At 47.1% G+C, this 26027-nt stretch overlaps 1 protein-coding gene across 1 annotated transcript in view; it reads left to right on the forward strand.

Moving 5' to 3' along the window:
• The window catches only part of abcd1 (ATP-binding cassette, sub-family D (ALD), member 1), a 34543-nt gene that overhangs the window by 4113 nt on the left and 4403 nt on the right, over window positions 1–26027 (forward strand). The window contains exons 3-11 of the mRNA XM_031794878.1: window positions 663–845; window positions 1052–1183; window positions 7803–7983; window positions 9413–9555; window positions 10071–10242; window positions 13541–13635; window positions 18731–18876; window positions 22803–23033; window positions 23191–23316. Of these exons, the coding sequence (XP_031650738.1) occupies window positions 663–845; window positions 1052–1183; window positions 7803–7983; window positions 9413–9555; window positions 10071–10242; window positions 13541–13635; window positions 18731–18876; window positions 22803–23033; window positions 23191–23316 (1409 nt within the window). The remainder of the gene's footprint in view (window positions 1–662; window positions 846–1051; window positions 1184–7802; window positions 7984–9412; window positions 9556–10070; window positions 10243–13540; window positions 13636–18730; window positions 18877–22802; window positions 23034–23190; window positions 23317–26027) is intronic.

A 26027-nucleotide genomic window follows, 5' to 3' on the forward strand; every position in this document is an offset into this window, starting at 1 on the left:
CTGACGTGGCAAGCTAATTGGATGGACACCTAGCTAGTGACTGACATGGCAAGCTAATTGGATGGACACCTAGCTAGTGACTGACATGGCAAGCTAATTGGATGGACACCTAGCTAGTGACTGACATGGCAAGCTAATTGGATGGACACCGAGCTAGTGGCTGACATGGCAAGCTAATTGGACGGACACCGAGCTAGTGACTGACATGGCAAGCTAATTGGATGGACACCTAGCTAGTGACTGTCATGGCAAGAGAAACTGCTGACGTACAGCCAAATGTAGAGCTTGTACCTTGTGTATTCTGCTTTTCGAACTCTCAACAGATGAGACCCCGACAGTTCCTAACGGAAACCCTGACCTAATCAGGGAGCCCCCTTAAATTTTTTTACATTTTGTTAGTCACTCATTGATATCATTAACAGAACTGGAGCTAAATTCGATTATTTATTTTTGAACTTGCACGTTTTGTATTCTAACTCTCAACAGTAAGTCGACACCCTGACCGGAGTTCCTAGCAGCCTGGTTCCCCTTCAGCTTATGGCCCGTGTCTCGTGTCTCTGTCTGTCCCTCTAGTCTTTCTGAAGGGGTTGAGTTATAAACAAAATACAAAATTGTTCTGCTCTCACCAAAATAATGAACTATGTCATATTCTTCTCCTCCAGTCTCTGACAGAAGACATGGTGATGTTTGCTGGATCTGTGGCCCACCTGTACTCCAACCTGACCAAGCCGTGTCTGGACGTGGTGGTGACCTGTTATACCCTCCTCAGGACAGCGGAGTCTAAAGGAGCCAACACCACCTGGCCCTCCGTCATCGCCGGCGTGGTCGTGGCAATCACCGCCAAGGTGTCCCATGTGATTTTTTTATTTATTTAGTCTAAATAACTTTTTTTAAATATTTGGTTTATTGGGATTTTTCAGCTTTTTTTGTTTTGACAAAACAAGAAAAGTTTTAAATGATTTCCACAGATGGTAGTACAGTGTGTTCTCTCACCCACTTTGTGTGATTACTTTGGTTGGGTTATCTGATGCAAATATCTTTTATCACGAAGGTCCTGAGGATGTTCTCGCCGCGGTTTGGTAAGCTCGTGGTGGAAGAAGCCCGGAGGAAAGGAGAGTTGAGGTACATGCACTCGCGCATCATCGCCAACTCTGAGGAGATCGCCTTCTACGGAGGACACAAGGTAACTCTCACACCTGGGCAAATGCATACACACCTAGTGAATATACTGTCTTCTACGTAGGCACAAGGTAAACATGACCGTTGACCAGTCTGTCAATGTCAGAATGCTCAAAGTTCAGAGATATTATGTCAGGTGTAAGGACTGCCAGGCATAATCAGTCTCCCCGGTGGCACAGAGGTCTAAGGCACTGCATCTCCGTGCCAGCGGTGTCACTCCAGACACCCTGGTTAGAATCCAGGCTGTATCACAACGGGCCGTGATTGGGAGTCCCATAGGGGCGGCGCACAATTGGCCCAGCGTTGGCCGGGGGTAGGCCGTCATTGTAAATAAGAATTTGTTCTTAACTGACTTGCCTAGTTAAATAAATAAAAATCTGACTATCTCTGCCTTTCATAGTGGCTCTGTGATTCTGCAGGTGTGATCAGACTGATGCCTCATAATGTTTGAAGAAATAATGAAAGGAAGGAGACTCTGTCAGGCATTCCAGATGTTGCATTGAGTGAAAACACTTTAATTTAATGATTTTCATAATGTTCTTGTCTGTTGTGAAGAGAACCTTCTACTGTGTTTGGGTGGTCAGGCCAGGGAGGGGGAGGAGGAGTCTTGTCATGTGACCAAGTAGAAATAGAGAACCTAATCTCCTGTTGGCCAATCTGAAATGCTGCTTGTTTTTTTTTAAACCCCTCTGTTTCAACACTCTCTAGTGTGGAGCTGTGTTGGTTTGTAAATGCTGACTCTTACCCAAGCCATGCATCAACCCCATTTAAATGATCTTTTAATGACACATTACATTATGTTGTAGTAGTTTTTTGCAGACGCTGTTATCTAGAGCGACTTACAGGAGCGATTAGGGTTAAGTGCCTTGCTCAAGGGCACATCCACAGATTTGTTCACTTTGTCGACTCGGGGATTCTAACCAGCTACCTTTTGGTTAGTAGCCCGTCGCACTAACCGCTAGGCTAGCTGCCACCTCCGTTGGTAAGAGTGTGGCGCTAGCAAAGCCAAGGTTGTGGGCTGTGGAGGTCAGGAAATCAGCCGGTGATTGTCAAGCAAATAACTGTCGGTCTCACTGGTAATTGATCCGGTGAATTTGCAGAGTGCGAAATTCAAATTACAGAATTATAAATATTTAACTTTCATAAAATCACTAGTGTAATACATCAAAATAAAGCTTAACTTCTTGTTAATCCAGCCGCTGTGTCAGATTTCAAAAAGGCTTTACGGCGAAAGCAAACCATGCGATTACCTGAGGACAGCGCCCCGCATACAAAAGCATGAGAAACATATTTCAACCAGGCGGGTACGCCATGATAGTCAGAAATAGCGATATAATATCAGTTCTGTTAAACGCACAGACAATATTTTTAATATATATTCTTTATATTATTATAAACTTTAGTGTTTTCTATCCAAATCTATCGAATTATATGCATATCCTAGCTTCTGGGCCTGAGTAGCAGGCAGTTTATTTCGGGCACGCTTTTCATCCGGAGATAAATACTGCTCCCTACCCAAGATAATTTAACACATTTAGCGTCTCCTGGCTTCCACACACAGCCTACAAGCCACTGATGCAGACCTTTGGAACATCTACATTTTTAAGTCTAATAAATCCATTTAATATAGCCTACATCTTCACAATAAATCCATAATTTATTTTAGTAAGGCATAAAGGAACTTGATATGAAGAAAACAGTCTATTTCAGAAGAACAGAATAGCATATAATGAGTTGTCCTTATGTTAGGACCTGCTCTGGATATGCCAAATGGCTTTGGGCTGCGTTAGTTCATTTAGCAGACAAGATTTGCTTATTATTCCGTGGCATTATTTTATAGTATGAAGAATACAACTGAACAAGTTGTATAAATTAGAAAGGTTATTTCCCCCAAACTATTTTGCGTGTTGCACATGCAGCTATTCTGTGTTGAGCAGTTAACAAAGACACAATATATAACAATCCTATATGCTTAATTTAGAGTCATGTAACTTTTCCACAAACATTGGGCCATATGTGTTGATTATTAATACATTGTAAGGCTGCATGATGCGACTTTAATGATTTGAAAAAAGTAGCTTGTAAGGCATGAGGTCTACTTTTTTTTCACACTTCATCAGTCTCTCATTCACAATTTGACAAGCACTTGATAGAAGCTTGAAGATTGAAGCCTCTCATTTCACAGCAGCGTCCCCTTTGTGTGTCCATAATGCACCCTAAAAACAATCCATGTGTTTCTGCGGCCAGTGGCCGTTGTGCGCTTCTCCCTGAGTGCTGCACGCTTCTCCCCGAGTGCTGCGCGCTCCATCACGTGATCACCGACATAACGGGGACGCAACTGTGCGTGTCCTTATCCAATTCCGAGGTGCATATTGGCACAACTGTCCACATTTGACTTTTCGTCAGCTGACAAGATGTAGGCCTAACGAACAACAAAAGCTCTAGCCTATGTCAGTCTACTATCCCCCATAGTACAAAGGTTGCTCTATTCTGTGTGAGAGAAATATTCCAACCGTAGACTGGGACAGTTGTGGGATGAGCGCGATCCCAAATTAATTAATACAACCACTAACATCAACATTTTTACGTAATGTGGCTGACTCAATAGATCAGAACGTTTAGCTTAAAATGTTGATAAACTATGAAGCTATTTCTTCACATTATAAGCACAGCCATGTGCACACTGCAGTAGGCTATAAGCGTGAATGTGCCATTAGCTGGAAAACACCATTTTCCAAAGTGACTGCAAATAACTTATTTTTTTGTATTGTCTGGAAACTCACTTGTAGAATTGTTGCAGTAGGTCTCTTAAAGAGAGGCCGGACAAGGTTATTAAACCGAGGTGCCTAGTTCTTCTGTTGATATCAGGTAACGTGCAACCGAACCCTGGCCCTGTCTCTGCAATGTCTCCAAACCCCCTCTGATTTTAAATCTACAACTTGTTTTGGTATTTTTCATTTAAATGTACGCAGCCTGTTGTCTAAAAATGCAGTTAGGATTTGAGCTACATCAACAGATGCTGAGCCAGGTTTCAGGAGACACAACGACATCAGCAAGTCTGTTCCGGATAAGGATATTTGTATACCTGGTTAGAATGTGCATCACACTGATTGCGTTCAGGTGGGGTTGTATTTGTAAAGACTAAATTCCTTGTAAGTGGCAAAGTGCGAAACTACGTATTTGTAAACAGTTGGAATGTCTTGCTTTGAATCTTTAGGTTTCAAAGGGTCTCTCTCTATCTGTGATTGGCTGTTATAGACCCCCCCCCCTACTCTCTGTATCTGTGATTGGCTGTTACAGACCCCCTTCTTCTCTGATGCACCTTATGTCTACATTTCTTTACAGTGAAATGATCTTGATAGGTCAACAACTCAACTGGTGTTGGTTAAAGCCAGTGTCAGATGAGCGGGGGCGGCAGGGTAGCCTAGTGGTTAAAGCCGGTGTCTGATGAGCGGGGGCGGCAGGGTAGCCTAGTGGTTAAAGCCGGTGTCTGATGAGCGGGGGCGGCAGGGTAGCCTAGTGGTTAAAGCCGGTGTCAGATGAGCGGGGGCGGCAGGGTAGCCTAGTGGTTAAAGCCGGTGTCAGATGAGCGGGGGCGGCAGGGTAGCCTAGTGGTTAAAGCCGGTGTCAGATGAGCGGGGGCGGCAGGGTAGCCTAGTGGTTAAAGCCGGTGTCAGATGAGCGGGGGCGGCAGGGTAGCCTAGTGGTTAAAGCCGGTGTCTGATGAGCGGGGGCGGCAGGGTAGCCTAGTGGTTAAAGCCGGTGTCTGATGAGCGGGGGCGGCAGGGTAGCCTAGTGGTTAAAGCCGGTGTCTGATGAGCGGGGGCGGCAGGGTAGCCTAGTGGTTAAAGCCGGTGTCAGATGAGCGGGGGCGGCAGGGTAGCCTAGTGGTTAAAGCCGGTGTCTGATGAGCGGGGGCGGCAGGGTAGCCTAGTGGTTAAAGCCGGTGTCTGATGAGCGGGGGCGGCAGGGTAGCCTAGTGGTTAAAGCCGGTGTCTGATGAGCGGGGGCGGCAGGGTAGCCTAGTGGTTAAAGCCGGTGTCTGATGAGCGGGGGCGGCAGGGTAGCCTAGTGGTTAAAGCCGGTGTCTGATGAGCGGGGGAGGCAGGGTAGCCTAGTGGTTAAAGCCGGTGTCTGATGAGCGGGGGCGGCAGGGTAGCCTAGTGGTTAAAGCCGGTGTCTGATGAGCGGGGGCGGCAGGGTAGCCTAGTGGTTAAAGCCGGTGTCTGAAGAGCGGGGGCGGCAGAGTAGCCTAGTGGTTAAAGCCGGTGTCTGAAGAGCGGGGGCGGCAGGGTAGCCTAGTGGTTAAAGCCGGTGTCTGAAGAGCGGGGGCGGCAGGGTAGCCTAGTGGTTAAAGCCGGTGTCTGATGAGCGGGGGCGGCAGGGTAGCCTAGTGGTTAAAGCCGGTGTCTGATGAGCGGGGGCGGCAGGGTAGCCTAGTGGTTAAAGCCGGTGTCTGATGAGCGGGGGCGGCAGGGTAGCCTAGTGGTTAAAGCCGGTGTCTGATGAGCGGGGGCGGCAGGGTAGCCTAGTGGTTAAAGCCGGTGTCTGATGAGCGGGGGCGGCAGGGTAGCCTAGTGGTTAAAGCCGGTGTCAGATGAGCGGGGGCGGCAGGGTAGCCTAGTGGTTAAAGCCGGTGTCTGATTTTATAAATGTTTTGTAATTCTATGAACCCTACCCAGTTGATTAACTCGCCCAAATCTCAAACATTCCAGAGAAATTGACCCTGATTGATTTGATATTGACAAAATGTTCCACAAATATTCTGTGGTTGGTGTTTTTTGTAATGATTTAAATGACTGTTGTTGCTGTTAGAAATACTACGGTTCCTAAGACAAACCCACACTTTATTCATAAGAGAAATTTGAAGAGTTTTAATGAGCTTTTTTGATGACATTTTTATTTTACTATTTATCTTGAATGGAGGAAGAGTTTATTCTTAACGTGCTTTTTCCAAATAGTAAACAGACATGCCCCATTCCACAGGTTGAGTTAAACGGAGGGATAATCCATGGTTTTCTTCTGAGCTGTCTTGTATTGTTCACGACCGTAATCTAGCCTGGACTAAAGCAAGGAAATCATGTTCTGATTCTGATTGGCTGGTTTTTAGGCAGTTATGAAACAAGTGTTCTTTTCTTCTCAGGAAGTCCAAGGCTGAACATTTAGTCTATTACCACTGATAACCTGAATGACCCCTATAAAGTTTTGGAAGGCTAAGTCTGAATGTTAATGAATTACTCTGCTGAATATGACTGAACTGAAATGCTGAATTGAGTTGGCGCTTTCTATCTTGGCCAGGACGCTCTTGAAAAAGCCATTTCAAATGTCAATGAACCCTTCCTGGTTAAATAAAGGAACCCTTCCTGGTTAAATAAAGGAACCCTTCCTGGTTAAATAAAGGAACCCTTCCTGGTTAAATAAAGGAACGCTTCCTGGTTAAATAAAGGAACCCTTCCTGGTTAAATAAAGGAACCCTTCCTGGTTAAATAAAGGAACCCTTCCTGGTTAAATAAAGGAACCCTTCCTGGTTAAATAAAGGAACCCTTCCTGGTTAAATAAAATCCTTTTATTAGAAAGTTAATTCTCACCATTTAAAAAGCATCCTCTTCAAACTGGAAACTCACTCGCTCCGTACGATATGTACGCTAGTTAGTCTCTACACCCCTTGTAAAGTGGATTCATGTGCTTAATTAAGTTATTTGTGAACATTAGTTGTGATACAAACTTTATTTAAAACGTATAGGCCTATGGGCTAGGCTACATGATGTGTGCGACTATAATTAGGGGGGGAAAAGGCATTGTTTCTTATGCTGGGCATCATTCACAAGTGATAATATATAATTGACCAATGATAGGCTAATATTGTAACCCATCAGACAGACTATTCTTGATTTAATCTTGTCTTTTACATATACTAAATGATTTTGGCTGGACCATTTATCATGTCACCTGTATTGAAACCGGGTCAGCAGGACGAAACACATGTCCTCTTTGCACTTAAATAGAGAATCGAGGACGCTTTTTCCCCTGGTTCATGTTCATGCCAGCCGGGTAGTCTATACTCCTGTTGTAAAGAGAAGCAATGTGCTTAATATTAGGGAAGTTGAGAAATAAATATAGTAGGCCTGGCCTATAGAAAGCTGATCCTCTTTTTATTAGAGGCCATCACTCTGTTTTCTCCCTCAATTGCATAGCCTTTAATGTTGCCCAACATGAGCTCATGGGATCTCATGAAGCGTTTGATTAGATTTTAGAATACGTTTGCATTGATGTCAGTGGTAAGCGGGACAATAGAGCCCCGAGGACCAGGCCGGTAGCAAGTTTGGTAGGCTAGTCACCAGCATCAGAGCTTGGAGAAGCCTAATTCCCGTGACCTAAACATTCACGTGGAATTTAACTGCCTTCATGACTCGTGACCGCCGGTGGGCTGTTGCGGTGACTGTTTTACCGACACTAGTTGTGGGTTCAATTCCCCCAGGGATCTGATACAATACTAAAGATTATGCACTCACTCATTGAGCTGTAAGTCGCTTTGGATGGAAGTGTCTGCTAAATTACAATATTCTGATTATTTAGGCCTTGTTTCTATAATATTACATGAGAATATGTCCTCCTGCCACTAGGTGGAGATGTCCCAGCTGCAGCGCTCCTACCACTCCTTGTCGTCCCAGATCAACCTGATCCTGTTTAAGCGTCTGTGGTACGTGATGCTAGAGCAGTTCCTGATGAAATACCTGTGGAGTGCCTCGGGACTCGTCATGGTGGCTGTACCAATCATCACCGCCACAGGGTACTCCAGATATGGTAAGACCAGTCACGGGGGGGTTCTCCGGGCGTGGTAAGACCAGTCAGGGGGGGGTTCTCCGGGCGTGGTAAGACCAGTCAGGGGGGGGGGGGGGGGGTTCTCCGGGCGTGGTAAGACCAGTCAGGGGGGGGTTCTCCGGGCGTGGTAAGACCAGTCGGGGGGGGGGGGGGGGGGGTTCTCCGGGTGTGGTAAGATGGCTGTTTTTACTAATGTTCCACTAGTAGTTTAAAATGATGTATTTTCATGACCCTGTTCTGGCTCTCCGACCAGCCGCTCATTCAAAAAGCGTCCCGCGGCTGAATCTAGTTGCACCTTACACCTTCTAGTCTGTGATCCAGTGGAGGGCTTTCAAATTGGAGGATGGGGTTAACTGTAATGGATAGAATGGAATTAAGGGGACCTTGTAAAAGACATGGTTTCCAATTGTTTGATGCCTTTACAATCAACCCGTCCTCCGGTTTCTCCGTCGACCAACCTCCCACTCCTACGTTCAGGGTTTGCAGCCCACTAGTCATCTCATCCATGTAGCACACAGTAACAGGTTCAGAGCCCATATGAAGACTCTTCACAGACCAGTAACGGGGGTTCGGAGCCCATATGAAGACTCTTCACAGACCAGTAACGGGAGTTTTCTATCATCATAGTGGGCTAGGAGCCCATCTGCTTGCAGCAGCTCCAGGTGAGCGTCAGTCCAACTCCAGGGAGCTGCCTGGCCCAGTAGGTGATGCAAGGGCTCCAACACTGTCGCTTTATCGGGTAGGAAGCCGTTTAAGTTGAGATGCAACAAAAACCACTGACGCTCAGACTTGTTCCCGGGGAGAAGGTGTCTCCTTAATGGAGCCTTATCCTGGGTCGGTCGCACACCATCCTTGTCAACGTAGAGCCCCAGGAACTCAACACTGGGTGACCAACTTCTCGCAGCCCTGCTTCCACAAAGCGCCTCGGCACGTTCCTCTGCTGAGAGTTATGCTCTTCCAGTGTCCAGCTTGTAATCACGGTCATCCATCCAGATACTACTGGACCCCTGTGATGCCAGCTAGCAAGGTTCATGTAGCTTTGAAATATGGACACTGCTGTGGACACTCCAAACTGGAGCCTTGTTGCCCTGTGTGTGTGTTGGTCAGGGCATCTCCTGCGTCTCCATCCAAAGCTAGATGCTGATTGGCTCGTGTTGTGTCCAACACTCCTGCGTCCGTCTCCATCCAAAGCTAGCTGTTGGTAGGCTCGTCTCGTGTCCAGCTATATGTCTCTGTTTACAGTAATGATAGATTTACAGTACTAAACCTACACCCCACATATGAAACAGACTTTGGATTAACAGTAATGATCCATCAGACGGAGGCTGGGGAAGCGTTTGACCGTGTCCCCGAAGGAGCAGGCTTACAAATGTGTTTATGTATGGGCTATGTATCTTCTGTATGCTTTCAGACTCCGAGGATGTGAAGCAGTTGGCCATGAATTTGAAAGAGGAGGACCTAGTGAGTGAGAGGGCTCAGGCCTTCTCCACCGCTCGGAACCTCCTCAACTCCGCCGCAGACGCCGTCGAGAGAATCATGAGCTCTTATAAGGAGGTGAGGCTATAGAACCGGCCCCTAGACCCTAACCCCTCACTGTCGAGAGGTTAATGCGCTCATACAAGGTGAGGCTATAGAAACGACCCCTAGACCCTAACCCCCCCTCACTGTCAAGAGAATCATGAGCTCATACAAGGTGAGGCTATAGAAACGACCCTTAGACCCTAACCCCTCACTGTCAAGAGGATCATGAGCACCATCAAGGAGTTGAGGCTCCCGACTTCTCATTGATTGATTGCGTTCCAAGTGTCACCCCATTCCCTTTACAGTGCAGTACCCTTTTGACTCGTTTTACCAGGTCAGTTGACTGAACACTGTCATTTACTGCCACAACCTGGGGATTAGTTACAGGGACTGATGTTTAATTTCCTTTCATTTTGAAAAAGTAAAGTAGACTAACAACTAGTGAGTCTTTGGGGAAACCACTGCTCTATCATGGATCTAAATGTATAATAAACTCTACCACATGCCCTGATTTTACTAGATAACCTTTGACCTTTGACCCGGTCCAGGTGACTGAGCTGGCTGGCTATACAGCCCGTGTGCACGAGATGTTCACTGTGTTCGAGGACGTGCGTGCGGGCGTGTTCCGTCGCTCTGCGGAGGGAGGAGATGAGCAGACGGGGGGAGGAACACAGCTGGTGCAGCACGGCATGAGGGTGGAGGGACCAATCATGATACGAGGTAAACTGACTGACAAGGAATTCAACCAATCACTAGGTACTTTTGTTAACCAATGGTATTCAAAGTGTAACTGCAGTGGTATTTGTTTTTGTACATTTTTGTTTTTTATTAAATTCAGATGACAGATTATTGTATGGGACAATATACAAATGTTTTTTGAGAAAGAATTTGAAAAATACAATTTTATTGAGTAACTGTATTTATTGGTTTCTTAAAAAAAATGTAAGACACTACTTAGGTTTCCATCCAACTGGTGACAGATTTTCATGTGAATATTCTAGAATGTATATTTCATGTGAATATTCTAGAATGTATATTTCATGTGAATATTCTAGAATGTATATTTCATGTGAATATTCTAGAATGTATATTTCATGTGAATATTCTAGAATGTATATTTCCCCACCGGTGGGGTTTCTACCAAATGGACTTGTTTATTTTTAGATCGGTGAGAGATGATGTAGTGCACACAGTGGAATTTTTCGTTTAAGTGTTCATGTACCCGAATAAAAAAACGTTAAATTCCATGTGTTTTTCCGTCGCCTTTTCAACAATCCGTTACATAGCAAATGTGCCTACTCAGGTCTTGGCACGTGCGCGTAAACCAACCGCTCGTAGAGCAGAGGAGGCTCTGCAGGTAGGCTCGTCTACATGATGAGATCATTATGGATAATATTTTTATCGGTCGACCAGAATAAGAGCATCAGTATTTATTGTAAAGGAGCATCAAGATCACTGTGGACTTTCACCACCCTGTGAAATTAATCAAAAGTTATTTAATCTGTAGCCTAATGAACTGCATGGTTTCCTGAGTCATAGTGGGAGGACCAGACACCATATCATCACGTGATGAACTCCATGGTTTCCTGAGTCATAGTGGGAGGACCAGACACCATATCGTCACGTGATGAACTCCATGGTTTCCTGAGTCATAGTGGGGAGGACCAGACACCATATTGTCACGTGATGAACTCCATGGTTTCCTGAGTCATAGTGGGAGGACCAGACACCATATCGTCACGTGATGAACTCCATGGTTCAGTCATAGTGGGAGGACTAGACACCATATCGTCACGTGATGAACTCCATGGTTCAGTCATAGTGGGAGGACCAGACACCATATCGTCACGTGATGAACTCCATGGTTCAGTCATAGTGGGAGGACCAGACACCATATCGTCACGTGATGAACTCCATGGTTCAGTCATAGTGGGAGGACCAGACACCATATCGTCACGTGATGAACTCCATGGTTCAGTCATAGTGGGAGGACCACACACCATATCGTCACGTGATGAACTCCATGGTTCAGTCATAGTGGGAGGACCAGACACCATATCGTTACGTGACTCCCAGTATGATGGTTATACTGAACAAGAATAGTTAAAGTTCATAAAAGGAAATCAGTTAATTGAAATATATTCATTAGGCCCTAAATCTATGACTCACATGACTGGGAATACAGATATGAATCTGTTGGTCACAGATGCCTCAAAGGTCAAGGGTGCGGATCAGAGAACCAGTCAGTATCTGGTGCGGATCAGAACACCAGTCAGTATCTGGTGCGGATCAGAACACCAGTCAGTATCTGGTGTGGATCAGAGACCCAGTCAGTATCTGGTGTGGATCAGAGACCCAGTCAGTATCTGGTGTTGCCACCATTAGCCTCATGCAGCGTGAAACATCTCCTTCACATAGAGTTGATCAGGCTGGTGATTGTGGCCTGTGGAATGTTGTTCCACTCCTCTTCAATGGTTGTGCGATGTTTCTGGATATTGGGCGGGAACTGGAACACACTGTCGATCCAGAGCATCCCGAACATGCTCAATGGGTGACATGTCTGGTGAGTATGCAGGCCATCGAGGAACTGGGTTTTCAGCTTCCAGGAATTGTGTACAGATCCTTGCGACATGGGGCTGTGCATTATCATGCTGAAACTTGGTGATGACAGTAGATTAATTACACAACAATGGGCCTCGATCTCGTCACTTTACCGACACAAAGATCCCACTATGTTGAACGAACAAATTATCGGTCGGATTTGATCAAATGGTACTGGACCTTCCGGGTTCCATCACAGCTGCCTTTTCATGAATGCATTTCTCTCTATGTAACTTGATGGAAACATGTTATTTAAACTTTTACAGCGGGGGACCCCCCCCCCCCCCGCCAGATAAAAAAAATCGTTACATTTCAATTTTACATCCAGAAATGACATTCAATTCATGACATTTTCACTGATCAAAATGAAAAGATGCCAATAAATACCGTTATTACAAAAACACTTCACTGAACCTGTGGATCTTCTGTCTGTGTTCACCCGTCTGTCTGTGTTCACCCGTCTGTCTGTGTTCACCCGTCTGTCTGTGTTCACCCGTCTGTCTGTGTTCACCCGTCTGTCTATGTTCACCCGTCTGTCTGTGTTCACCCGTCTGTCTGTGTTCACCCGTCTGTCTGTGTTCACCCGCCTGTCTGTGTTCACCCGGCTGTCTGTGTTCACCCGCCTGTCTGTGTTCACCCGTCTGTCTGTGTTCACCCGGCTGTCTGTGTTCACCCGTCTGTCTGTGTTCACCCGGCTGTCTGTGTTCACCCGTCTGTCTGTGTTCACCTGATGGTGTTTGTCTGTGTTCACCCGTCTGTCTGTGTTCACCCGGCTGTCTGTGTTCACCTGATGGTGTTTGTCTGTGTTCACCCGCCTGTCTGTGTTCACCCGCCTGTCTGTGTTCACCCGGCTGTCTGTGTTCACCTGATGGTGTTTGTCTGTGTTCACCCGGCTGTCTGTGTTCACCTGATGGTGTTTGTCTGTGTTCACCCGTCTGTCTGTGTTCACCCGGCTGTCTGTGTTCACCCGGCTGTCTGTGTTCACCTGATGGTGTTTGTCTGTGTTCACCCGTCTGTCTGTGTTCACCCGCCTGTCTGTGTTCACCCGTCTGTCTGTGTTCACCCGCCTGTCTGTGTTCACCCGGCTGTCTGTGTTCACCTGATGGTGTTTGTCTGTGTTCACCCGTCTGTCTGTGTTCACCCGTCTGTCTGTGTTCACCCGTCTGTCTGTGTTCACCCGCCTGTCTGTGTTCACCCGGCTGTCTGTGTTCACCCGGCTGTCTGTGTTCACCTGACTCTTCTTTGGGTCGGTCATCTAATGGTATTACATCATCGTGTTACAATGGTATTGCTAGAAATGGGGATACTGGTACTGTGTGATTTTGGTGTGTGTGTGTATTCTGGGTCCTGAACTGTCCCGTTGTGCGTGTGTGTGTGTGTATTCTGGGTCCTGAACTGTCCCTTTGTGCGTGTGCAGGTCAGGTGATAGACGTGGAGAAGGGCATCAGCTGTGAGAATCTTCCCATCATCACACCGACAGGAGACGTTGTAGTATCCAGCCTCAACATCAAGGTGACACAGACACACTCGACTCCATCAACACACCTTAAACCCAGAGCAGATCTAGCTTGTTTTCTAAAACTAACCAGCTTCAGTTACCTGTCGGCAGCTCCGTCTCTGGTTGGCTACCTGTCGGCAGCTCCGTCTCTGGTTGGCTACCTGTCGGCAGCTCCGTCTCTGGTTGGCTACCTGTCGGCAGCTCCGTCTCTGGTTGGTTGGCTACCTGTCGGCAGCTCCGTCTCTGGTTGGTTGGCTACCTGTCGGCAGCTCCGTCTCTGGTTGGTTGGCTACCTGTCGGCAGCTCCGTCTCTGGTTGGTTGGCTACCTGTCGGCAGCTCCGTCTCTGGTTGGTTGGCTACCTGTCGGCAGCTCCGTCTCTGGTTGGTTGGCTACCTGTCGGCAGCTCCGTCTCTGGTTGGTTGGCTACCTGTCGGCAGCTCCGTCTCTGGTTGGCTGCCTCAACATCAAGGTGACAGACACCCTCGACTCCAACACAACCTAACAAGCTAGATCTGCTCTGGGTTTTCTAAAGCTAACCAGCTTCAGTTAGCTTCACATTCCAGCTCAGGCTTCATCTATACTACGACGGTGGATATTGCTCGTCCGTCCTGCGCGTGCATATCACGCGTGACATGGTCGAACGCAGAACTCTATATTGAGACGATGCTGAAACATCAAGCCATTGGCTCAGTCTCTGGTTGGCTACCTGTCGGCGGCGTCCGTCTCTGGTTGGCTACCTGTCGGCGGCGTCCGTCTCTGGTTGGCTACCTGTCGGCGGCGTCCGTCTCTGGTTGGCTACCTGTCGGCGGCGTCCGTCTCTGGTTGGCTACCTGTCGGCGGCGTCCGTCTCTGGTTGGCTACCTGTCGGCGGCGTCCGTCTCTGGTTGGCTACCTGTCGGCGGCGTCCGTCTCTGGTTGGCTACCTGTCGGCGGCGTCCGTCTCTGGTTGGCTACCTGTCGGCGGCGTCCGTCTCTGGTTGGCTACCTGTCGGCGGCGTCCGTCTCTGGTTGGCTACCTGTCGGCGGCGTCCGTCTCTGGTTGGCTACCTGTCGGCGGCGTCCGTCTCTGGTTGGCTACCTGTCGGCGGCGTCCGTCTCTGGTTGGCTACCTGTCGGCGGCGTCCGTCTCTGGTTGGCTACCTGTCGGCGGCGTCCGTCTCTGGTTGGCTACCTGTCGGCGGCGTCCGTCTCTGGTTGGCTACCTGTCGATTTTAAAACGTCAGTCATACAAGTTTTATTAACCTTCAAAGGCATCCTGTCGTTACTAAATGTGTAATGTGATAGGTATTATAATATTTAGGAACATTTTGATTAATAAAATATTTTAAAGAGCAACTGCCCCTAAACCTAATCTAGTCCTTTTAAAACGTCCTGTTGCATCTGAGTGTCACATTTTATTCTAGTGGCAAAATGGACTACGGAGTGTATCTGGGATAATTCTGTTCAGTCGTTGTCTAAAACAAAATTTGGAACCTAAGTCCGTCAAAACGACGACTAAATCAAGGTTGGGTTAAGATTTCGGCAATGCCCACTACAACGGGATTATCAACTGCGTTGATTGTGTCGATCCACTAGTATGGCAGATGGTGAGGCGGGCCTATGGCGGGACTGAGGCGGGAGAGGCGGGCCTATGGCGGGAACCTGATGCATGGGAGTAGTGAGCAGGCAGGGTAAACGGACCGATAAACAAACACAGCCCGACTCTTCACATCATAAAATATATGTTAGCAGATACTTTCTTGTTAAATCCAAAGCATTTAACAGTACATTTACAGTATATGACCCTTGTGGGAATTGAACCAACAACCTTGGTGTTGCTTGTGCCACGCTCTTACCATAGGAGCCACTAAGGGCTAACTTCCCGGAATCAGATGAAGCATATATATTTTTTTTTTCTAAAGGTGCTTTCTAGTCCAGCTAGCAGCAGCCTTAATCTGTGGGCGGGGAAACGGGACATTTTTCAAGATCCCTGGTCCAACCAAGACTGCAACAGGGGGAACAATGTTTCAGACATAACAACCAAGACTGCACCCGGGGGAACAATGTTTCAGCCATAACAACCAAGACTGCACCCGGGGGAACAATGTTTCAGACATAACAACCAAGACTGCACCCGGGGGAACAATGTTTCAGCCATAACAACTTAGACACGGCAACAGGGGGAACAATGTTTCAGACATAACAACTTAGACACGGCAACAGGGGGAACAATGTTTCAGACATATATCAGCCATAACAACTCTGTATAAAGGCCATTATAGACCTACAGTACCAGTCACAGATTTGGACACGCCTACTCAAGGATTTGTCTTTTTTTTTTTTTACTAGAGAATGCAAAGCTGTCATCAAGGCAAAAGGGGAGGCTACTCTGAAAAAATATCTTGTAAAAATATACCAGCATTACCTTCTTTGCTTACTACATGATTCCATATGTGTTATTTCATAGTTTGGATGTCTACACTATTATTCTACAATGTAGATAATTGTACAAATAATTACCCTTGAATGAGTAGGTGTGTCAACTTTTGACTGGCATTAGTTAGACACATACTATCCTAACGACGATAAACCAGACTTTTAAACTCCCAGAGCATAGATATGTTATCGTGAAGAGTAGATGTGTAATCCGGACGTGTCCTGTTCTAGATAGGGCTGCTACCCCAGGTCTGTGTCCTTGCCTGGCTTCTTGTGACACAGTGATAACAGCAGCTGTATAGGTTCACTACCAAATGCCATCCTATTCCCTATATAGTGCACTGCTTTTAACCATAGGACTCTGGTTTAAATGTTGTACACTATGAAGGGAATAGGGGGCCATTTGGGACACCTAGCACCAGAGAAAGAAGACTGAACACTGTGAGCTACCCCTCTGTGGAACTGTTGCAACCCTGACTGAGAGAACCTGGGGTCAGCTTGTTAGTATAAACCACATTTTTTATTTTACCTTTATTTAACTAGGCAAGTCAGTTAAGAACAAATTCTTATTGTCAATGACGGCCTGGGAACAGTGGGTTAACTGCCTTGTTCAGGAGCAGAATGACAGATTTGTACCTTGTCAGCTCGGGGGTTTGAACTTGCAACCTTCCGGTTACTAGTCCAACGCTCTAACCACTAGGCTACCCTGCCGCCCCAGGGGATCATTGTGTCACATATTTCAGTTGTTGAGCAACGTAAATCTTTTTCTCTTTTTTTTTTTTAAAGCAGGTTTTGAGTCTCAAAGAGCACCCTAATCCTCTCTAGTGCACTACTATACCACCCTATCCTCTCGTGCACTACTCTAGCACACTATCCTCTCTAGTGCACTACTCTAGCACACTATCCTCTCTAGTGCACTACTCTAGCACCCTATCCCCTCTCTAGTGCACTACTCTAGCCACCTATCCCCTCTCTAGTGCACTACTCTAGCCACCTATCCCCTTTGTAGTGCACTACTCTAGCACCCTATCCTCTCTAGTGCACTACTCTAGCACCCTATCCTCTCTAGTGCACTACTCTAGCACCCTATCCCCTCTCTAGTGCACTACTCTAGCACCCTATCCCCTCTCTAGTGCACTACTCTAGCACCCTATCCCCTCTCTAGTGCACTACTCTAGCCACCTATCCCCTCTGTAGTGCACTACTCTAGCACCCTATCCTCTCTCTAGTGCACTACTATAGCACCCTATCCCCTCTCTAGTGCACTACTATAGCACCCTATCCCCTCTCTAGTGCACTACTCTAGCACCCTATCCCCTCTCTAGTGCACTACTATAGCAACCCCTCTAGTTCAAATCAAAGTTTATTTGTCACATGCACCGAATACAACAGGTGTAGACCTCACAGTGAAATGCTGAATACAACAGGTGTAGTAGACCTCACAGTGAAATGCTGAATACAACAGGTGTAGTAGACCTTACAGTGAAATGCTGAATACAACAGGTGTAGTAGACCTTACAGTGAAATGCTGAGTACAACAGGTGTAGTAGACCTCACAGTGAAATACTGAATACAACAGGTGTAGTAGACCTTACAGTGAAATGCTGAATACAACAGGTGTAGTAGACCTCACAGTGAAATACTGAATACAACAGGTGTAGTAGACCTCACAGTGAAATGCTGAATACAACAGGTGTAGTAGACCTTACAGTGAAATGCTGAATACAACAGGTGTAGTAGACCTCACAGTGAAATGCTGAATACAACAGGTGTAGTAGACCTCACAGTGAAATGCTGAATACAACAGGTGTAGTAGACCTCACAGTGAAATGCTTACTTATACGGCGTAGAGGCTGTAAAAGTAGCGAGAACGGAGGACAGCGGCCTCTCTCTCTCTAATGCATCAGAACAGAGGGCAGCGGCCTCTCTCTCTCTCTCTCCCCAATGCATCAGAACAGAGGGCAGCGGCCTCTCTCTCTCTCTCTCCCCAATGCATCAGAACAGAGGGCAGCGGCCTCTCTCTCTCTCTCTCCCCAATGCATCAGAACAGAGGGCAGCGGCCTCTCTCTCTCTCTCTCTCTCTCCCCAATGCATCAGAACAGAGGGCAGCGGCCACTCTCTCTCTCTCTCTCTCTCTCTCTCTCCCCAATGCATCAGAACAGAGGGCAGCGGCCACTCTCTCTCTCTCTCTCTCTCTCTCTCTCCAATGCATCAGAACTATGGCATTTAGGAAATTAGCATTTTTCTGTATGGTCTGTGTGAGAGAGAGCGAGTGGGGATCATGGTGTGCCCCAACACAGTAAGCCCCCTGTTTAAAGTATCCTTTCATGATCATTTCATGTTTCATCAGTGGCTAGTTACACACACACACACACACACAACAGTACCATAGCATGATCCTCTTTGTGAAACAATGTGCTGATAGTTTTAGCTAGCTACATTCCTGCTCCATACAGAGTGTATAAGGTAGTAGGCTACTGTGTGGGGAACCCTGGCTACTGTGTGTGTGGAACCCTGGCTACTGTGTGTGTGGAACCCTGGCTACTGTGTGTGTGGAACCCTGGCTACTGTGTGTGTGGAACCCTGGCTACTGTGTGGGGAACCCTGGCTCTGATCATTGGATTCTCCCATAACTTTCCATTCCCACCCTCTTTTACTTTGTCCTGAATCTCTCTCTCCTCTCTCTCCCCAGGTGGAGGAAGGTATGCATCTGTTAATAACAGGACCTAACGGCTGTGGGAAGAGTTCTCTGTTCAGGATCCTCAGTGGTCTGTGGCCAGTCTATGGAGGGGTGCTTTACAAACCACCACCCCAAAACATGTTCTACATACCTCAGAGGTTAGTGTTCTCTCTCACACACACACACACCTCAGTGGTCTATGGCGCTAAAGTCTAAGGCAATTGCTTGGGGTGCTAACAAGTGTTCAGGTCTGGTGGGGGCCCACTATTTAGTTTATTTTTCTGCATGTATATAATTTTTGTAATTTTGTGGCAGTCTATGGTATGTTTTGTCATTTGAAATTACTAATGTAAACTCAGCAAAAAAAGAAACCCCTCACTGTCAACTGTTTGTTTTCAGCAAACTTAACATGTGTAAATATTTGTATGAACACAAGATTCAACAACTGAGACATAAACTGAACAAGTTCCACAGACATGTGACTAAATTAAATGGAATAATGTGTCCCTGAACAAAGGGGGAGGCAAAATCAAAAGTAACAGTCAGTATCTGGTGTGGCCACCAGCTGCATTAAGTACTGCAGTGCATCTCCTCCTTATGGACTGCACCAGATTTGACAGTTCTTGCTATGAGATGTTACCCCACTCTTCCACCAAGGCACCTGCAAGTTCCCAGACATTTCTGGGGGGAATGGCCCTAGCCCTCACCCTCCGATCCAACAGGTACCAGACGTGCTCAATGGGATTGAGATCTGGGCTCTTCGCTGGTCGTGGCAGAACACTGACATTGCTGTCTTACAGGAAATCACTCAGAACGATTCTTGTCTGGTCCAGCGACGGTGGGTTTGTGCCCGTAGGCGACGTTGTTTCCGGTGATGTCTGGTGAGGACCTGCCTTTACAACAGGCCTACACGCCCTCAGTCCAGCCTCTCTCAGCCTATTGCGGACAGTCTGAGCACTGATGGAGGGATTGTGCGTTCCTGGTGTAACTCGGACATTTGTTGTTGCCATCCTGTACCTGTCCCACAGGTGTGATGTTCGGATGTACTGATCCTGTACAGGTGTTGTTACACGTGGTCTGCCACTACGAGGACGATCAGCTGTCTGTCCTGTCTCCCTGTAGCGCTGTCTTAGGCATCTCACAGCACGGACATTGCAATTTATTGCCCTAGCCACATCTGCAGCCCTCATGCCTCGCAGCAGGGCATGTTCAAGCAGATGAGCAGGGACCCTGGGCATCTTTCGGTGTTTTTCAGAGTCAGCAGAAAGGCCTCTTTAGTGTCCTAAGTTTTCATAACTGTGACCTTAATTGCCTACCGTCTGTAAGCTGTTAGTGTCTTAACGACCGTTCCACAGGTGCATGTTCATTAATTGTTTATGGTTCATTGAACAAGCATGGGAGACAGTGTTTAAACCCTTTACAATGAAGATCCTGTGAAGTTATTAGCATTTTTTACAAATTATTTTTGAAAGACGAAGTTTATTTTTTGCTGAGTTTACTTGTAACACCCCAAAAAGGTTAAAAAAAAATTAAGAACCTGACCAAGTAAATAGACCAGAAACGCTACCACCTCTCTGTAGGCCGTTTCGTCGGCGGCGGCTACCACCTCTCTGTAGGCCGTTTCGTCGTCTGCGGCTACCACCTCTCTGTAGGCCGTTTCGTCGTCGGCGGCTACCACCTCTCTGTAGGCCGTTTCGTCGTCGGCGGCTACCACCTCTCTGTAGGCCGTTTCGTCGTCGGCGGCTACCACCTCTCTGTAGGCCGTTTCGTCGTCGGCGGCTACCACCTCTCTGTAGGCCGTTTCGTCGTCGGCGGCTACCACCTCTCTGTAGGCCGTTTCGTCGGCGGCGGCTACCACCTCTCTGTAGGCCGTTTCGTCGCCGTCGGCTACCACCTCTCTGTAGACCGTTTCGTCGTCGTCGGCTACCACCTCTCTGTAGGCCGTTTCGTCGGCGGCGGCTACCACCTCTCTGTAGGCCGTTTCGTCGTCGTTGGTAATCAGGCCAACTACTGTTGTCGTCATCTAGTTTGATTAAGTTGGAACTGTGTGATGAAACGCAGTCACGGGGCCTGTGAGGTAATGTTGCCCATCTGTGGCGGCAGGGTAGCCTAGTGGTTAGCGTGTTGGACTAGTAACTGGAAGGTTGCAAGTTCAAACCCCTGAGCTGACAAGGTACAAATCTGTCGTTCTACTAACCCACTGTTCCTAGGACGTCATTGAAAATAAGAATTTGTTCTTAACTGACTTGCCTGGTTAAATAAAGATAAAATAAATCTTCACCAGTTGGGGGGTGGCCCATCAGGATGTCCAGGACCCAGTTGCTTAGGGAGGAGTTCAGTCCCAGGGTTCTGAGCTTTCTGGTGAGCTTAGAAGGCATTGTAGTGTTGAAGGCTGAGTTGTAGTCGATGAACAGCATTCCTTTTGTCCTGGTGGGTGTGGGCAGTGCAATGTGATTGCATCATCTGTGGATTGGTCAGGGCGGTAGGAGAATTGGAGAGGGTGGAGTGTCGGAGGGAGGTGATGTGGTCTTTTGACTAGCCTCTCAAACCACTTCATAATGACTGAATTGAGGGCTACGGTTCGGTAAGGATGATGGTGGACATCTTGAAGCAGGTGGGGAACTCACAGTTCCTATGAAGAGATGGCTCGGTTAGCACAGTTCCCCTGGAGAGATGGCTCGGTTAGCACAGTTCCTCTGAAGAGATGGCTCGGTTAGCACAGTTCCCCTGACGAGATGGCTCGGCTTCACAGTTCCTCTGACGAGATGGCTCGGTTAGCACAGTTCCCCTGGAGAGATGGCTGGGTTAGCACAGTTCCTCTGACGATATGGCTGGGTTAGCACAGTTCCTCTGACGAGATGGCTCGGTTAGCACAGTTCCCCTGGGGAGATGGCTCGGTTAGCACAGTTCCCCTGGAGAGATGGCTCGGTTAGCACAGTTCCCCTGGAGAGATGGCTCGGTTAGCACAGTTCCCCTGGAGAGATGGCTCGGTTAGCACAGTTCCCCTGGAGAGATGGCTCGGTTAGCACAGTTCCCCTGGAGAGATGGCTCGGTTAGCACAGTTCCCCTGGAGAGATGGCTCGGTTAGCACAGTTCCCCTGGGGAGATGGCTCGGTTAGCACAGTTCCTCTGGAGAGATGGCTCGGTTAGCACAGTTCCCCTGGAGAGACGGCTCGGTTAGCACAGTTCCTCTGACGATATGGCTGGGTTAGCACAGTTCCTCTGACGAGATGGCTCGGTTAGCACAGTTCCCCTGGGGAGATGGCTCGGTTAGCACAGTTCCCCTGGGGAGATGGCTCGGTTAGCACAGTTCCCCTGGGGAGATGGCTCGGTTAGCACAGTTCCCCTGGAGAGATGGCTGGGTTAGCACAGTTCCCCTGGGGAGATGGCTCGGTTAGCACAGTTCCTCTGACGAGATGGCTGGGTTAGCACAGTTCCCCTGGAGAGATGGCTCGGTTAGCACAGTTCCTCTGACGAGATGGCTGGGTTAGCACAGTTCCCCTGGAGAGATGGCTCGGTTAGCACAGTTCCTCTGACGAGATGGCTGGGTTAGCACAGTTCCCCTGGGGAGATGGCTGGGTTAGCACAGTTCCCCTGGGGAGATGGCTGGGTTTTACTCGTTATTTCAAGTATTTTTTTTTTAGAGCAGTTTCTGGCTTCACGAAGCTTGTCATAAAATGGCACTTCCTCTACAAGGCTTGCTCGAGGACTGCAACGATTGAACTGTCAATCAAAGACGTGACCGAAATGATTTTGTACGCTTCTGATTGGCTGATAATCTAGTTGGGTCGTTTCTCTCACACAAGAATCCTTTTAGTTGACTTGGCTTACACTAGCAACCAGATATGCCAAATGTCTAAAAACAACAGACACAAGGCTCATGGCCAGGAATCAGGCGGTTTGAAATGTTACTTGAAATATTTGATTCCATGTGCTTCTTGGTTGTTCAGATTTCAGGAAAAAGAACCGATTTTTAAATCCTGTGCCAAGAGAATCTGATTTAATTTAACAAGGTTTTACAGATCTGGCGATGTGTGATTTTTCTATAGTTGATCTTAATGTTTGTTTCGTGTTTGTCCATCAGGCCGTACATGTCAGTGGGAACCCTGCGAGACCAGTTGATCTACCCAGACACCGAGACCGAGATGGAGGAGAGAGGATTCACGGACCAGCAGCTAGAGGGGATCCTCGGAACCGTCAACCTGGTCTACATACTGGAGAGGGAAGGCGGGTGGAGTGCAGAAAGCGACTGGAAGGATGTGTTGTCTGGAGGAGAGAAACAGAGGATTGGGATGGCACGGATGTTCTACCACCGGTACGTCACGACGACATATATATAAAACTAAAAACCTATTATGAGCTGTTGTCTCAACGCGATTCATTAAATCTATTCCTATACCGTATCAGTGTTAGAGGAATGGAAACAGTATCTTTGGATTTCCTACTAATGCAGTGTGTGTTGTCTTGCCCAGGCCTAAGTATGCCCTGCTAGACGAGTGCACCAGCGCTGTCAGCATCGACGTGGAGGGGAAGATCTTCCAGGCAGCAAAGGATGCTGGGATAGCACTGCTGTCGATAACCCATCGACCCTCCCTCTGGTCAGAATGCTTATCAATCAACCAATTAATTTATTTATATAGCCCTTTTATTTTTTACAGATTCAGTATTTATTCATCTAACAATTCATTCCTGAAGGAAACTTGTTTTGTATGGGGAACATAAATATAAAATTAGATTAGGTTTTCTGATCTAGAAGGTTTACACAGGCAGCCCAATTCTGATCTCGTTTTCACCAAATTGGTCTTTAGACCAATCAGATCAGCTCTGAAAAAATATGGATGGGGGTTGGAACCTTTCTGTTCTTTTGTACGCCTCTGATATATACACTGAACACATATATAAACGCTACACGCAACAATTTGTTAGTTCATAAGGAAATCAGTCAATTGAAATAAATAAATTAGACCCTAATCTATGGATTTCACATGACTGGGAATACAGATATGCATCTGGTCACAGATGCCTCAAAGGTCAAGGGTGCGGATCAGAGAACCAGTCAGTATCTGGTGTGGATCAGAGAACCAGTCAGTATCTGGTGTGGATCAGAGAACCAGTCAGTATCTGGTGTGGATCAGAGAACCAGTCAGTATCTGGTGTGGATCAGAGAACCAGTCAGTATCTGGTGTGGATCAGAGAACCAGTCAGTATCTGGTGTGGATCAGAGAACCAGTCAGTATCTGGTGCGGATCAGAGAACCAGTCAGTATCTGGTGCGGATCAGAGAACCAGTCAGTATCTGGTGTGGATCAGAGAACCAGTCAGTATCTGGTGTGGATCAGAGAACCAGTCAGTATCTGGTGTTGCCACCATTAGCCTCATGCAGCGTGACACATCTCCTTCACATAGAGTTGATCAGGCTGGTGATTGTGGCCTGTGGAATGTTGTTCCACTCCTCTTCAATGGTTGTGCGATGTTTCTGGATATTGGGCGGGAACTGGAACACGTTGTCGTACACGTCGTTCCAGAACATCCCAAACATGCTCAATGGGTGACATGTCTGGTGAGTATGCAGGCCATGGAAGAACTGGGACATTTTCAGCTTCCAGGAATTGTGTACAGATCCTTGCGACATGGGGCCTGTGCATTATCATGCTGAAACTTGGTGATGACAGTAGATTAATTACACAACAATGGGCCTCAGGATCTCATCACTGTATCTCTGTGCATTCAATCTGCCATTGATCAAATGCAATTGTGTTCATTGTCCGTAGCTTATAGCTGCCATTACCATAACCCCACCTCCACCATGGGGCCCTCTGTTCACAACGTTGACATCAGTAAACCGTTCACCCACACTACATCATACATGCCTTCTGCCCGGTACAGTTTAATCCGTGAAGAGCTCACTTCTCCAGCGTTCATCAAAGGTTTTCCCACCGAAGTCAAGTCACGACGCCGAACTGCAGTCGGGTCAAGACCCTGGTGAGGACGTACGAGCACACAGATGAGCTTCCCTGAGACGCTTTCTGACAGTTTGTGCAGAAATTCTTCAGTTTTGCAAACCCACAGTTTCATCAGCTGTCCGGGTGGCTGGTCTCAGACGATTCCCCCAGTTTCATCAGCTGTCCGGGTGGCTGGTCTCAGACGATCCCACAGGTGAAGAAGCCGGATGTGGAGGTCCTGGGCTGGCCGTGGTTACACGTGGTCTGCGGTTGGACGTAGTGCCAAATTCTCTAAAATGATGTTAGATGGCTTATGGTAGATGCATTAAATGTAATGCCATAAGAGAATATAAAAGGAAAAAGGCTCCCTAACAGGATGTTTATTTCCCGTTCATGAAACATGGGAGCAACACATTAAATGTGTTTTTATATTTTTGTTCAATATACATTTGAGTTAAAAAACAACAACATTTAGCTCAACATTTTAAATGTACTTTAGCTTCCTTGGTGAAGGACTTTATTTCAATCTGTGTAGGAAAGTCGCTAAGAGCAAATTTTGTATTTTGACGTAACAGCATGGTTTTGATCATAAAGGAAACCAAGTGCGCGCACACACTGATCTGCCTGTCAGTGTGGGGCGTGAGATGCGACTGAAATTTAAGGGCGAGAGGCTGGAGAGGAGACTTGACTAGGAGGAGATGGGCATCTTATTATGAGATGTATTATCTGAATTAGACCCACAGAATTTTACTTGCGGAGGACTGGCTTCTATGGAGGAACTTTTGAAATGTCTTTGAACTTCTGAGAGTTGGTTTAACGTTGGACCAGAGCAAATGTTAACTAGCTAGCTAACAAGCTTGCGCAGCAATTTAATTAAGAACGCCTTGTTTTCGTTCAATAAAAAAACTGTGAAACGTGATAAGTGTAGTAGCATTGGGAAAAAAGTCAATGTATTCTCTAATTAAACATGTCTCCCTAATTTCTGAGTCTTGTGATGTCGGCGGTAAACGTGCTTCAGAGGGGAAGAGACTGGGTAAACCTATTCCAGCTGGGAGGCAGACGTTGGAATACGTTTGAGTGACAGTGTGAGGGTTTATTGCGATTTTTTTTTTTTTTTATAACGGTTCTGTTCCGGAACACTATGGATCAGTTTTGGTTTGGATTCTGTTCCTCAAATGATATTTTTCGGTTCTGTTCCCTGAACCAATTCCAACCCTTGGTCAAAAGACCATTAGTGGTGGGGGGGGGGGGGGTGTATATACATTAGGAAGCAAATGGAAGCCAATGAAACGGGACCTTTTTTGTGACTTGTGAATACACTCCAGAATTGGGTTTCCTGTGTAAACACAGCCTGAGTAGTTAAATGCA

This window comes from Oncorhynchus kisutch, linkage group LG17 (genome assembly GCF_002021735.2).
Source record: "Oncorhynchus kisutch isolate 150728-3 linkage group LG17, Okis_V2, whole genome shotgun sequence".
Lineage (NCBI taxonomy): Eukaryota > Metazoa > Chordata > Actinopteri > Salmoniformes > Salmonidae > Oncorhynchus > Oncorhynchus kisutch.